The sequence below is a fragment of the Lepisosteus platostomus genome, chromosome 4, assembly GCF_059453375.1.
Source record: "Lepisosteus platostomus isolate fLepPlt1 chromosome 4, fLepPlt1.hap1, whole genome shotgun sequence".
Classification (NCBI taxonomy): domain Eukaryota; kingdom Metazoa; phylum Chordata; class Actinopteri; order Semionotiformes; family Lepisosteidae; genus Lepisosteus; species Lepisosteus platostomus.
In genome coordinates, this window is record NC_142614.1 from 43,746,126 (window position 1) to 43,761,742 (window position 15,617).

General features: G+C 37.9%; 1 protein-coding gene across 1 annotated transcript; it reads left to right on the forward strand.

Annotated features, from left to right (window-relative positions):
• The first annotated feature begins 466 nt into the window (after window positions 1–466).
• vcp (valosin containing protein) lies at window positions 467–14,429 on the forward strand. Its single transcript, XM_088629554.1, has 17 exons — window positions 467–626; window positions 3,669–3,780; window positions 5,141–5,313; window positions 6,779–6,921; window positions 7,643–7,773; window positions 8,186–8,317; window positions 8,570–8,672; window positions 9,037–9,170; window positions 9,362–9,497; window positions 9,910–10,022; window positions 10,402–10,566; window positions 11,023–11,145; window positions 11,325–11,537; window positions 11,820–12,128; window positions 12,593–12,748; window positions 13,137–13,291; window positions 13,856–14,429. Exons 1-17 carry the CDS (start codon window positions 610–612, stop codon window positions 13,959–13,961), a joined length of 2,421 nt encoding a protein of 806 aa, XP_088485680.1. The 5' UTR covers window positions 467–609; the 3' UTR covers window positions 13,962–14,429.
• The last annotated feature ends 1,188 nt before the right edge of the window (window positions 14,430–15,617 follow it).

Consider the following 15,617-nt stretch of genomic DNA (forward strand, 5'->3'; position numbering starts at 1 on the left):
GCTGATCCTAACTGTAGACTATAGTTTAATATCAAAAGATTGCAAATTTAACAGTAAAGCGTTTTAAATCCGAATCAATGCTTTTAAACAGAAAGTGTCACAATACAAGGGCTGGAATTTGAGATATTAAAGAAGATTTTAATTGAATTTAACATCCCTAACAGAAAACGCAATTTACATAACATGACAGATTAAGGACCAATGAGTTGAAGCCATGTCGCTTTACGGGGCGTCCTCTCGCACTTGCTACACTGACAAAACATTGAGCATTGTCAAAATTAACCAATAACGCCTCTGTTGTTGGGTAAAGAAAATATTCCGCAACCCCCTTATTTTCTGGATTGGTCGATTATCCACGGTGTTTTAAAAATATGACCAATAGTTTTAGCGTTACCAGGTGGAAAACAAAATTGATTTTTTTGATTGGCTAGTTTTTAGCCACCGTCTGTGCGACGGAGTTTCTCCGCAGCTTTGATGCGAGGGAGCCGAGCGGCCTTGGACTCAGTTGGAGAGGAAAAGGACTGTGGCGAGAAGCTAGTAGAGAAGCAATAAATAACGAAATACCGAGCTATTCTTTTTGTTTTGTAAAATAACACAAGAGGGGGCGACATGGCATCGGGAGGAGAGTAAGTAGGACAAAATAAAATTATGTACGCCTTGTTTGTTTTAAAAAAATACATTTTCTTAGTTTCCTCCAGAATGAATTTTTAATGAATCATCGTCGATGAGGAGATTTCGCCTCAGCCAACGGGGAGGAACGGAGAAAAAATGACGTTTTTATCTAGACGTCATGAGTTAAATGTTCCGATGTTTGAAATGCCGTTGTTTAATGTTTTTTTTCTTTATTTAACTGGGCCTGTCTTTTAGAAAATTCCGTGACCTAAACCTGTTTGGGTACCATGAAGTTGATCCGCAATAAGGATCGAAGTGAAAATGCGGGGCTCTGATGGGGAGAGTTGGGGTGGGGGGTGACCAGTTGGAAAGAGATCTGGATGAGTATTTTTGTTTTTGAAGGGTTTTAAGACCCTATAACGTATACCTGCGTGTGCTGCTTTTTTAAACGTGACGAGCGGTGCAGTTTGTAGTGTGAACCAAGGCGAGCCGAGGAGAAGGGCTTCCGGCCTACCGGCACCTTGTCTCGGCTCCGCAAACCGGCGATCGGGGCTTTAACTTCACTTTGTTGACTTAAACCAGCTGAAACGCAGCGCGATTTCCGAATCCCTGCATGTGATCAAATAAATAGATACATTTTGTCTGTTTCGTGCGAGATCACCTCCCCCCCCCCAGTTCCGGCACACAGGAATATCGTCAGCGTGGAGGGTTTTTTTTTGTTGTCGGAAGTTTTTATTTTCACTCAGTTGTAGCGTTTTATTTTTATTAGATTGGCGTGGCGGGTTTTTAAAACGCCACGTATTCTCCTCTGTGCCCGCTTAGTTTTCTCGATAATGCAGCACATTTCAGTTGCTTGCCCAGAGCATTTTCGTTCCCGCTGTGTTTTCGGTGCACTTTAGTTTCGTTTTTTTCTTGCTGTGTCATCCAGGCCTGTTCGCATGTGAAGAGACGCAGTCCCTCAACACAAAACCCTGTGCTGGGGGTCTCGCAATTCACGTTCGATTCCCGTTTTTCCGCTTTAGTTTTACAATTTATATTTTTTAAGATGAGCCGAGTTATCAACCACGTGACAGTTTGGGAGTGAAAATTGTTTTTAAAGACAAGGAAGATTGTGGCGAACCTGTATAGTTCAATGTTTATATGAAGGGATAACATGGCAACATTTGTGTAAATCAAAGCGACAAAGGCATTATTAAAAACAACACTACTTGGATCCTTCTAAAAATGCAGATATCTTATATGTATTTTACACAATGTATATAATGGGCACAGTTGTTAACGTTTTACTCTCCAGAGGCGTCTTTGTAATGACACTGCAAAGGCGACGTAGCTCGAGCCGGTGGGCAAAATGGCAGGTTCAGTAAAAAGTAAACAACCTATTACCCTAAAATCTGTGACGCTGTCCACGTCAATAAATATGATATCTTTAATTAGTTGTCCATTTTAATCCGTATGGTAGATTGCTTGTCGTAAATACATTCTATTAAACGTCATTTCCTGCTTGTGAGGAGACGGATGACAACAAAGCCGAGTCATGCAGGCCCGCTGGTGGGTCAATACCAGCATCGTGGAGGGTCATACCGGACTGTAGGAGAAAGCACAGCACGTAGTCTTAGGCCTACATATATTACTAGACGTTTAACACTACATGTATTACTGATTATACATGCTTTAGTTCAGATTAAATGGTTACATCCCACTGTACGTTTTGAATTTGTATTGAGTGTAATCCACTGATTGAAACATGTTATGTGTTATTATTTGGTACAAATACAGTAAAGTGCCTTATAAAATAGGAAATAAAGGCACTATTTACTGTTCTCCCAGACCTACATTAACCGTTTCTGTTTCTGCTGGTCAGTGAGCAGGGGTTTTCCACATTGCGAGTTTGCTTTCATTTACAGTTGTGCAGGGTGAGGTGGTTTCGTTTTTTAATGCTCATAGCTTGTAGGCAGTTTCTTGTGTTTTAATCAGTAAAGTAAACTGGATTATGTTAGGAGTATATACAGTAACAATTCCCTGGAGAATACAGTGAGCCATTGAGAAGGGCATAGAAAGAAAAATGCTTATTTAGCACTGGTTTCTTAAAAAGTGGAATCTTATCTTTGCCAGAGAAAAAGCAAATACATTGGCTTTCACCATTTACCATTTTACTATTTAAAACGCTTTTAAAACCATTTTAATTGACCTCTTCAATTGATATGTAAGGCTCTTGATCCAAGGTGTCATGTCAGTTATCAGTAGCTTAGAATTCAATTATTTCAGATTGGAACTTAATTTGGTGTTTAAATCTGAAGGTTTTGTTAAAGCACGTGCCAAATTTGTTTTTAGGGAGAACAAATTCCCTTAAAGGTCTGTCTTGTTGATTTTGGAGTTTTACTGTGATTTGGTAGTTATTTAAGCAGTTACATGTAAATGTTTTTTAAACATTTAAAGGAAAAACTAAAAAAGAAAATTTGAAACGTGCAAGAATTCAGTGGGTTTCTTTTTGCTATAAAACATTTAAGGGTTTATGGGGTTTTAATTTGACCTTTGCAGCTTGTAGTGGTTTAAAGCATGGCTTTTGAGGTGTTTGTGTTATAGTCTGAAGGACTTTTAAACAGTGAACAAATTAAAACTCAGCTAATATAATACATATCATACATCTCATCCTTGCCAATACAAAATCACTATGCGTTTTTACCATGGGAATGAACAAAGTAAAATCATTGAGCATGTTATTTTAGAAAAACAAGCTGTCCAAATGTTGAATCTGTTTTATTCCTTCAGTACCTACTGATTTTCTTAAGCCGATGATTTTAAGACATTTTTACCAGCATTTAAATTCCATGTTTTTTCCTTCCAAAAACGTCCTTCTAATGTGTACAGGTGTTAACAGCGAGGAAATTGTATAACAAACTCACAACATTGTAGAAAAGCAAAGAGCCGTGCAATCCTTTTTGTCATTATTTACCATTAATGTTTGAGTAGTTTTTAATTGCTCAAATAATTAAATGGTTTGTGTTTGTTTGTACAGTATTGAACCTTGTTGGTTAATACATAACTTTTTTTTACAGATCCAAAAATGATGATCTTTCCACTGCAATTTTAAAACAGAAGAACAGACCAAACAGGCTGATCGTTGATGAATCCATCAATGAGGATAATAGTGTGGTTTCGCTTTCTCAGGTATATTCTTTATTGATGTAGTAAATTTTCTCGCTGTGCCTTTTTGCTGTTTCAATACTATTTGCCTACATTATTTTTTATTTGGGGTAGTTGTTTGATGAATGCATTCCAGTTTAACAAAGTACTTCCTCGTTAATACAGTTTGAGAAAGACCTGTGACTAAAATAGAAATGTCTTGAATGTCAGTAGGAATACCACATAGCAAAGTGTCAACTTTATTCCATTTTCTTTCTCTCAATGATAGATGACATCTCTCTTTTAAACACAATTACAGACCATTTTCTGAATTAGTATGTCTGGTAGATCTCTGAAATGCATTCTTCACATTTATAGGATGACTTTCAGAGTTTTTTTTCCCCACTTTTTTTTAGCTTGTTTCATTCCAAACATAAGCAACAGATTTGTAAACAGAACAAACATCCTCTCCGTACCTGCTGTCTTTTACATCCGTGGTTCACAAGACCTTTGAAGAGACTTAAAATATAGATGGTTTTGCAATTGAGAAGAACATTTTGAAAACCGCTTAATAATAAGTGTAAGCGTGATATTAAAACACAGTTGATGACGATTAAAGGTTTTGGAAGATACTTTATATTTTCTGATTTGGTTTTAACAAACCAGATTAAAGTATTTATGGGCACTGCTAATTAGAGTAATTCTTAGAAAACATGTGCATTGCATAATTAAGTAGAGCTGGCCATGTACAGGATCTGTGGTGCTTTGCATTATTTCACCCAAAAAAGTTTTGTAGAAATTTCATTAGGATCCGAGACTGACTTAAAATTATGGAAGTAACGGGAAGTTGCAAGTTTTTTTCCTATAATAAGCAGTTTGGAAAAAATAATCCTTGTACCCTGTGTAATCCCATCTTTAGTATGCATGTCTTACTCCCTGATTTGCATATTTAGTATCGTGGACTTTGTCTTTGTGTGTATAAATGTTAGTTCTCAAGGCTGTTGCTATTTACATTAAGATAAACATCCATCCATTTTCTAACTGCTTCATCCAATTCAGGGTCACAAGGGAACTGGAGCCTATCCTGGCACACAGTGGGCACAAACACATGTGTACCATCCAGGGACATCACAGGACACACTCACACCAGGGCCAGTTGTTTTCAGAAGCCAGTTAACCTAGCAGTATGTCTTTTTACTATAGGAGGAAAGTGGAGCACCCAGAGAAAGCCCTTAGGAACATCGGGAGAACATACAAACTCCACGCAGATAGCGCCCCAGTGATGCGAAGCAAAAATGCTAATCACTGCGCCACTGTGCAGCCCTGAGACAAACTATTTGAATAAAAATGCCTTTTAAAGAAGTAGTTTGTGAAGCTGCTGTTTGTTTCACTGTCAATGCCACAGGCGAAAATGGATGAGCTGCAGCTCTTCAGAGGTGACACAGTACTGCTGAAGGGGAAGAAGAGGAGGGAAACAGTGTGTATAGTGCTCTCTGATGACACCTGCTCTGATGAAAAAGTGCGCATGAACAGGGTTGTGCGCAACAATCTGCGAGTGAGGCTGGGAGACGTCATCAGGTGAGACATTTAGGGTGGAAACTGCCACTCTCATTGGTGCGGGGCTTTAGTAGAAGCTTGGCTATTTGCCTTTGATGTGAACAAACTAACCAGTTTTTTTAACCCCAGTTTTATGTGTTGGCTTCAATGTCTGATTAAGTATTTACAGACACTTTGACTGCATTTTGAGAATTGTTTTACAAAGCTAAATGCAAATTATGCTATGTTCTATAAAAGACATTGAATTTATAATAGCTTTTAAATAGTTAAACTGAAATAAATGTGTTTAATGAAAAAAAATAATAAAGTACACTTTTTTTTACTTAAATATTTCTAGGATAAGATCACTTTATTGGCCTTATGCAATTTCTTGGATTAGGAATTTCTTTTTGCATTCCCCAACTTGCTCTCCATGAGACACACAGACAGGGAGAGAAGCCTGGGGTCAGAGCACAGTGTCAGCCATTTATACTGCGCCCCTGGAGCAGCTGGGGTTAAGGGCCTTGTTCAGGGGCCCAGTGGAGTAAGATTCCTCTGGCTGCCACGGGATACGAACCAGCGACCTTTCAGCCACAGGCGCAGATCCACAGTACTGAAATTCATTTTTGTACAAGTGGATTTAGTTAGTTTTTAATTGTGTAATCTATATTATACCTGCTTATTTGAAGGTTCTTTATTATTGCTCTTTAAAAACAATTAATTTATAGATTTGTATAGATTGTGTCTGAGTGGGTTGTTTAATTTTTTGGCTGAACATGAGGTAAAATAATCTAAAATTAAGTATGCTCATAATCTAATTCAATTTAATAGCTCCACAGTGAAACTAGAACTATATAGCCTTTTTTTATTATTTTTGGAGCCATTGGTAGAATAGCTGTTTGTTTTTTGTCATGCATGAGAAAGTGGTTTATTTAATGTTTGTAGCCATCAAAGAAAACTTCAAACACTGTTTCAATAGGGCTTCACCTTTCCCTTATGAATACAGTAGAGTAATTGCCAAGCCATGATGATCTTTGGTATGTTTTTCATCAATTGTATGACACTTTTCATTACATAACAAGGATCACAGAAAATTAGTTTCAAGTTTAGGAAACGTATATTCAATTGGATTTGCTAAATAGGTGGAGATCTAACCACAGTGAAGAATCCACATTTAAGCTAAGCAAGAGTTCTTAACTTGCAGCTACTCCTACCTGCTCCATGGAGGTATTTTAATGCAATCAGGTCTATACTGATCCTTCTAATTAAATTAGGAGAAGGCTGTCGTAAATTAGTGTAATAGAGAGCATTGTGGCGTCTGCAGGTTGAATAGACTGATCAAGTTTGTCAGACTGTGCTTGCATAGGTTAATAACCATGTTCATTGTCTCTTTTTGTCAGATTCACACACCTGTGGAATCATGGAACTGCAGTCTGAAATGTCATTTAAATTGCGTTTCCAATTGTGTCTTCAATGGGTGATATTTTTAACCTTTTTTTTTAAACAGTATCCAGCCATGCCCAGACGTGAAGTATGGCAAACGTATTCATGTTCTTCCTATTGATGACACAGTGGAAGGGATCACAGGAAATCTGTTTGAGGTTTATCTCAAGCCATACTTCTTGGAGGCATACCGGCCCATCAGGAAAGGTAAATGTCTTAATGATAAGTCTCACTGAATCCTGTTTTTCCTGGAAACTGGATTTACTGCTCCCCTTCCATACCTAGCGGAAGGTGATTTACCACAGGTGATATTAATTTTGGTGGGAGGCAGAGAGGTGGCTAGATGTCTGCTAGGACCTAATGGTTTGTCTTTTCAATCCACGGAATCCGCTCCTTCAGTTTTCCAGAAATTCATTTGAAAAGAATATGTTCTCAAACTAATTACAAAAATGGAATATCCTTCAAATAAATTGAATGGAAGGTAATAAGTTGGGGGCTGCACAGGGGTGCAGTGGGTAACATTGCTACTTGACAGCACGGGGGTCCAGGATCCAATTCTGGACCTGGGGTGCTATTGGTTTGGAGCTTATATGTTCTTCCTATATTTGTGTGAGTTTCCTTTTGGTGCTCTGGCTTTTTCCCCACTCCCACAGTATGTTCAAAGACATGGTGATAGGTTAATTGACTTCCTGATAAACTGGCCCTGGTTTGAGTCTGTGTATGTGCCCTGTGATGCATTGGTGTCCTATCCAGGGTATACCCTTGCCTTTTGCCTGCTGCTTGCCTGTATAGGTTCTAGCTCCCCCACAACCCTGAATTGGATGAAGCTGAAAATTGGTGAATGGATAGGTTTTTGTGGTGGGTGTATGGGAGTTGGCCAGCTGGCTCCTAAACATACTTGTTTGTACAAAACTTGCTGTTTTTGTAGGAGATATTTTCCTGGTAAGAGGTGGAATGCGAGCTGTGGAATTCAAAGTGGTGGAGACAGACCCCAGCCCTTACTGTATAGTGGCTCCTGACACAGTGATTCACTGTGAAGGAGAGCCTATTAAACGAGAGGTGGGTTACTTTGAGAATACAATAGTTTTTGCCTTTTTTACAATGCTATTATATTTATGACATACATTGTAAGATGAAGTTTTTTTCACCCAAATTGCATTGAAATCTGTTTTCTTGTGTATTAAAAATACTTAAAGAATACTTTTTTTCTTTAAATAAAAAAAACATGGAAATAAAATTATATACACTACCTTTTTTGAAGCAATGAGCAGTTGAAAATTCTGTGGCTTGATTATAAATTACAGATTGATCTGTCAGTATCTGCTTAATCTAGATTTCTGGAGCTCCCTTCTAATGTGTTATTTTAGATTAACTATTCGATAAGTCTTACACTTGCTGGAATTACTAAATACAAGCTGTGGAAAGCAATGACATTAATGGACTGTACTGTATTGTGAATTTTGGGATATAGGATGAGGAAGAATCTCTGAATGAAGTTGGTTATGATGACATTGGTGGAGTGAGGAAACAGCTGGCCCAAATCAAGGAGATGGTGGAACTCCCTCTCAGGCACCCTGCACTCTTCAAGGCTATTGGTGTGAAGGTGGGTATTGCCTGTTCTGGAGCTGCAGACGGACGCTTACTACTTGTTTGCTAACATGCGATGGAATGGTGAGAATACTCCCTTGTGCAATGTTGGGTAAAAACTGGACACCTAGACTGCTAGGTTGCTTTAGCAGTAACTGAAAAGAAACTACAATTTAGGTAAAAATAAAAATCTGAATTCTAGCAATTTTTTTCAGTTTTCAGTGTGTGTAAGTGTATAATTGTAATGAGAAAAATTCTATATGTGTAGCCTCCACGTGGCATCTTGCTCTATGGACCCCCTGGAACTGGCAAGACACTGATTGCTCGAGCTGTGGCAAATGAAACAGGAGCTTTCTTCTTCCTCATTAATGGTAAGGGGCTGTATACAGGAGAAATGTATTTGTGTAAACTGAAATTGGAAAAACTGTATATAAATCACACCATTTTGTCTGATACACTCTTTGGATTCAGACCAGGTTACATTTTTATGCCGCTTTGAATGGGGCTTGAGAATAAAAACACCTATACACAACTTTTGGATAAATATAATTTAACTTGTAGTGCATATTGTGCTTTAATTTTTGTGTTGTCAAAGCAAATGGAGAGATCCCCTTAACATTGGAATCCAATCATCCTACATTACTGAAAATATTCTGTGAGAATAAAATAGTTAAACAATAGATATTGGGGAAAATCTAATATCTGTGTGATTTTTTTTTTTACTGGTGTTTTCAGGACCAGAAATTATGAGTAAACTTGCTGGAGAGTCAGAGAGCAATCTGCGAAAAGCATTTGAAGAAGCTGAGAAGAATGCCCCTGCCATTATCTTCATTGATGAGCTTGATGCTATTGCTCCAAAAAGAGAGAAGGTGAGCAGAAACCTAGGCCTTTAGAATAGCTTTTCCAGAGTGAAATAGATTTTTTTATATAATTTGAATTTTCATCCGTAGACTGACATCTGTAAATAGTAGACTGTCATCCTCAGTACAGTCTTGACTTGTCATTCATTAGCATGTGAAAGCCCTGAGCAAAGGCTGACTGGTCTGCTTCTCTCTCCCAGACCCACGGTGAAGTTGAGAGGCGCATTGTCTCTCAGTTGCTGACTCTCATGGATGGTCTGAAGCAGAGAGCACATGTTATTGTCATGGCTGCTACCAACAGACCAAACAGCATTGACCCAGCTCTCAGGCGATTTGGTAAGATACCAAATATTAAGTTTTTTTATATTGGTCTTTTTTTTTCTGGCTAACTTCTAATGGCATACATTTTGAGTAAGGGGTTACTATTCTGAATGGGGATTGGGATCTGGGGTTTTCCACTCATTTTTATTGTATTCTGTTGATATGAGAGCAAAAAAAAATTAACACTGATAGTCTCCTGGATGAACCTTAGGGATTTGGTTAAATCATTAGATAGAGTTCATAAGGTGCTTGTTCATTTTAGCTGATACAACATATTTTTGTAATAAAGTGAATAAAGAGCAAAGGAAGATCTTGATTTCTTCAATTAAATTCACATTTAACAGTGCACATTTAAAACCTGTTTCTGATAGAAATCTCTTAGTTTTGATATCTGCATTTTTTAATGGCACTTTTTCTGTCACTTCAGGACGCTTTGACAGAGAGGTGGACATTGGAATTCCTGATGCCACAGGCCGACTGGAGATCCTTCAGATTCACACTAAGAACATGAAACTGGCTGATGATGTTGATCTTGAACAGGTCTGTCTTATATAGGCTCTTCTCATCTTCTTGATTTTTTTTTTCTTGGCTCAAGGAGTTTTGTTTGTAAAGGGCATTTACATTATTATTATTACATTATTTTACTTTCCACTTATGCAAAATGGATGATTGGGGAAGTATTTAGGTCTCAATGTTGATCTGATGTAAACTTCCCTTCGTTGAATGCATTTTCTGACTTGAAGCCAGATGTGGTTTCTTTTCTATAACTTCATATTTTTCAGAACTCTACCCCTAAAGAAATTTCAATGTGGGATGTAGCTGACTGAGTGAAGGGTTTAGGCCAGTGTTAGGAAGGATATGTTCTGGCTGATAGCTATAATAGGTAGAATTCTCAGTGTCTATGAATCTGTATTTCCAGGTTGCCAATGAGACCCATGGCCATGTTGGTGCTGATCTGGCTGCTCTTTGCTCAGAAGCTGCTCTTCAGGCTATCAGAAAGAAAATGGACCTCATTGATCTTGAGGATGAGACCATTGATGCAGAGGTCATGAACTCTCTGGCTGTCACCATGGATGACTTCAGGGTGAGAACACCTAAGGATCTCCACGTTTTGATTACATTTTTTGTAAGGTGGATTTAGAAGTCCTTAAGAATGCTAGCGGATACTGTATTTCTTTCAGTCAAAATGTGCTAATGAACAATTTTTTAACTTGACAACCTTCAAGTGTTAAGCTTACATTTTATTCTAGTTCAATGTTATTTTTACATAGGCCCTAACATCACACAGCAGCAGTTGTGTACAACTGGGTATTGTACACGTGATATGGTAATATGGGCAATTAAGGGAAAAACTCAAAAGCATTAAATAGTTATCACCATACAATCGAAAACATCTTTGAATGTTTTTTGTTAGGACTGATCACAATTACATCTACATACTTCTTAAGTTTGTAGATTGTGGTAAAATTAAACCTGAATGCAAATGTTACTAGCTTATTAGATAGGTATGGTGGTTTATCTTTTCCTTTGTATCTTGTAGTGGGCTCTGAGTCAAAGTAATCCTTCAGCCCTGCGAGAGACAGTGGTGGAAGTTCCCAATATCACCTGGGAAGACATTGGTGGTCTGGAAGATGTCAAGAGAGAACTGCAGGAACTTGTACAGGTAATAGCAGTAAATTCCACGTGGTTAATGATCTAGGAATTGAAAGAGCTCAAACAAAACCTGTGAGGAAGGTTAACAGAAATTGTTGTACAGATCAGTATATGTTGGAAAAAAATGTTATATGATTACATCAGACATGTATGAGGGTTTAAATCACAAACTGAATTTTTTTTTTGTAGTATCCTGTGGAACATCCAGACAAGTTCTTGAAGTTTGGTATGACTCCGTCCAAAGGGGTGCTGTTCTATGGGCCACCTGGATGTGGTAAAACTCTTTTGGCAAAGGCCATTGCCAATGAGTGTCAGGCAAACTTCATCTCCATCAAAGGACCAGAGCTGCTGACTATGTGGTTTGGGGAGTCTGAGGCTAATGTTCGTGAGATCTTTGACAAGGTAAGTTACGATTGAGCAGAAAAGGTTATCAAGAATGGGTAAATTCAGGCTGCATTAAGGTTTTCCAGTGCCAAAAGCTCCAGAATGCACCTGAATGAATCTAACCTCAGGCATAATCTTAATATGTTTCATAGTAAGATTTATTGTGCTAAGATTAATGAATTATTACATTTATTTTTGGAGATGGTTAGCTTTTTTTTACTAATGAAACCTTTTTTTACTTTCATACTTTTTCTGTGAAGGTCCCTTTTTACTGAAACCTCTTTCCCTCTCTGTATCCAGGCCCGTCAGGCTGCTCCCTGTGTGTTGTTCTTTGATGAGCTGGATTCCATTGCAAAGGCTCGTGGTGGCAACATTGGAGATGGTGGTGGTGCAGCTGACAGAGTTATCAACCAGATCCTGACCGAGATGGATGGCATGTCCAGCAAGAAGAATGTTTTTATTATTGGGGCCACAAACAGACCAGATATCATTGACCCAGCCATTCTGCGACCTGGGCGACTGGACCAGCTCATCTACATCCCTCTCCCTGATGAGAAATCTCGTATTGCTATCCTCAAGGCTAACCTCAGAAAGTCTCCCATTTCCAAGGCAAGTCTTTTCCTTTCTCTTTGTAATTGAGCTTGCATTTGTTTCATCGTTGGTGTGCTAACTTCCCTTGGAAACAAAATTGATTTGCAGTGTGGGGAAAATATTTCATATTGTAATATTGTGGACTTTAGCTTACAGGATTGTCAAACTTAAATTGTTACAAACCAATAGTATATCATGATCTCGGCAAATTAGTCCTTAGGGAACCTACAAAAGAACATTTAATCATTTGAAGTATTTTGCCATCTTTGCTGTAGATCTGAAGTGAATGTGTAGTCAATTTTTGTAAATCAGGAACTCACTAGCTTTTAGGACCTCTGCACTCCAGGACACTTGTTTATTGATAGTTCTAAACCTTCACTGAACAGATTTTGTTCCTAAAAAACTTGTTTTCAACAGATTTTTGTGTTGTGTTTTTTTTTTTTAATTGTCCATTGTTACCTTAAAACGTTTTCTTTCTTTAGGATGTGGACTTGGATTTCCTGGCTAAGATGACCAATGGCTTCTCTGGTGCTGACTTGACAGAAATCTGCCAACGAGCTTGCAAGCTAGCCATCAGAGAGTCAATTGAAAATGAGATCAGGCGGGAACGTGAGAGACAGACCAATCCCTCAGCTATGGTGAGCTTTTTTGATCAAGTTATAATATTCAAGTATAAAATCTGTGGACTTCAACATTCTCTAGATGTGTAGGAGAATAATGAGACCAAAACCTAAGCCTTTTGTTGGCATCTTGCTTTAAAATGTGAGTATTGCATATTGTAGTGTGCAAAATTTCGTGTCTTGGAATTTTTATGCAGTAGGTTTTGAAATAGGATTGTCATGGGCTTGGGAGTATTGAATGTGGAGCAAATGCTCCTAACATATCTATTGTGCCCTTGTTATAAAAAATGTCAGTTTAAATCTGTAACTCCGAATACTTTGCTCCAGTGGCACTTGGCATATGCAGTACATCTTCTAATCCAAACTGTGGAACGTTTTAACTGTTAAACCTCCCGTTGTTTTGCAGGAGGTGGAAGAAGATGACCCTGTTCCGGAGATTCGTAAAGACCACTTTGAGGAGGCCATGCGCTTTGCTCGCCGCTCAGTCAGTGATAATGACATTCGTAAATACGAAATGTTTGCACAGACCCTGCAACAGAGCCGAGGCTTTGGCAGCTTCAGGTAAAAAACAGTTCACGCATCATTTTGTTTTCAAAACCCTCTGCCTAGTTAAAACCCCAAAATATCTTCTTGTAACAGCAGTGGGATGGCAAATTCATGGTGTATGTTAAGGAAGTCAAAATGTTGAGTCAGCTTCTAGTACAGTGCCAGATATGTCTTTATTTTTTAAAATGTCTTCCAGACTTTAAGGGTAATCCAGATCAAAATGAAAAGTAATATAATGCTTATAGCGCATCACAATATCCAATAAACTTGCCTAAATGAAACATTTGAATTATACAGCACCTTTCTCAATGACAGGACTAAAATAGAAAAAACTTCAGCTTTTTTAACAATGAAGGGGAAAACTGTCACTCAGGTGCTTTATAGTTTAGTTGTTCTACTATGCATATTAAGCTCTAACACTTCATAAAACCTGACCTTATTAATGTGCTGTTTAGCCTCATCCTCACTACACCAGAATCCCAACAATTCCAGTTGGTAAAGGCTCTAGAGAGAAGGCTGTACCAGAATTCCATGTATTGATTGGTCTCTTTTTTTTTTTTTTTTTCTTCTTTGCTCCAGATTCCCTTCAAGTAACCAGGGTGGCGCTGGCCCAAGCCAGGGCTCTGCTGGTGGCAGCGGTGGAAACGTCTACAACGAGGACAATGATGATGATCTTTATGGCTAAACTTGACCACACGGCGGACCAAAATCTATCCATCCCGGCCACGTTGTACAAAAACTTCAAATCTAAATAATACCACATTTCTAGGACTCTATGCTTCTTAATGTGTTCATTTTTAAAAAGATCCTTTGTTCTTCTCTTCCCCACAACAGTCAGAGAAAGCATGTAGCTGCTTGTATCTATGCTCTGGTACATGAAAGGATTACTCCAGGGCCAAGAGGTCTTTATCAATGTTTGGGGGAGCATTTGAGCGAATACATACACAGTAGAGTGGCTTTATTCTCAGAACTTTTTAATTCACAACTTTACATTGTGAGCCTCTTTAGTGATGGGTACAATGCTAGTCTGTAAGGAAAAATCAAATGGAAAAATTAATTGCTATTGACTTTTCATTTTTTATGAACGTAGCATATAATGTATTACGAGTTTGAAAAAATGTTGTTAAAAATAAAATCTTAAGAAGTGAAACAATTACCTGGTGATAGTGTCTGTCAAGAAAATGTTTCTGTGTGGTTTGGTACTGTAGCAGCTTTCATTTCTGCTGGAGTGCTCATAGGGCATTTCAGACAGTAAGTATGGGTAAGGTTTCTATACTCCAGCTGTTTGACACTGACATGGAATCAGCTTGACACTCTTGTTTATATATAAAATAAAGCAAAATTCTATAAAATCTTTGTTCTGTGGTTGAAGGGGTTTCATACTTCAAATTCTGTTACGATGTTGGTTTATTTTGAGCATTAATGCAAGTTGGTGGGGGATGGGTTAGTTTTTTACTTGATAAACAACCACCTTGTTCACATCTCCGTTGGCGTTGATATCTTAATACATGGTTGATGCAAGAAAGCAATACTTTCCATGTATGTTTCTGACCGTCAAAGCAGAGTGTGTATTATGCTGCCTTACCATTTCTGTATATTCTACAAACCTGATCTATAGCTAAAAACAACACTCTCCAAATCTAAAATCAATCTTGGATTTTGGAAACAATCTGGGATTTTTTGGGAAAGTGTTAGTTGAATGCTTTATGTGCATTACTAGTCCTGTTCTGTGATTGGGCTCATGTGCAGATATAACCAGGATTCCACAAGAAGCCGTGTCGTCACAATACTGGTTTGGCTTACAACTTGGAGACCCTGTTGCTATTCATCTATTCATTCATTGCTGCTTGTCCACTTGAAAGGTTAACTTTTAATAGGATAGTCTTATATTACATGGTCTTATTTAATAAAATATAGTTGGAAAAAGTATTGATTTTTAGTTTTGAACAGGTTCATTTAAAAACATTTAGTGCAACCATATTGTCAGTTTGCTTTTCTAAAGCAAGGGGACAATGTAGGTCTGTGATCTCGGCACAGGTAGCTTTTTGTTTGAATACTTTTTTGAGATCTATAAGTGAATTGTGACTTCTAAAACAACTTTCTCTAAACTTCATTAGGCTTTAGCCTATAAGCCTAATTCTGCCTCAAAAGTAGACACTGCCTCAAAAATCCATGCATTTTAAAAGGTGTGTGTGTGTATAATGCTTGAAGGACAAATATAGACTTTGCCATTAAATAATTTGTCACTGTAAATTACCACCACTCAAATGTCTGCCTACAAATACACTTTTTCTAAGACTTCTTCCTCATAAAAACTGATTTTAAAGTAATTAGAAAGACA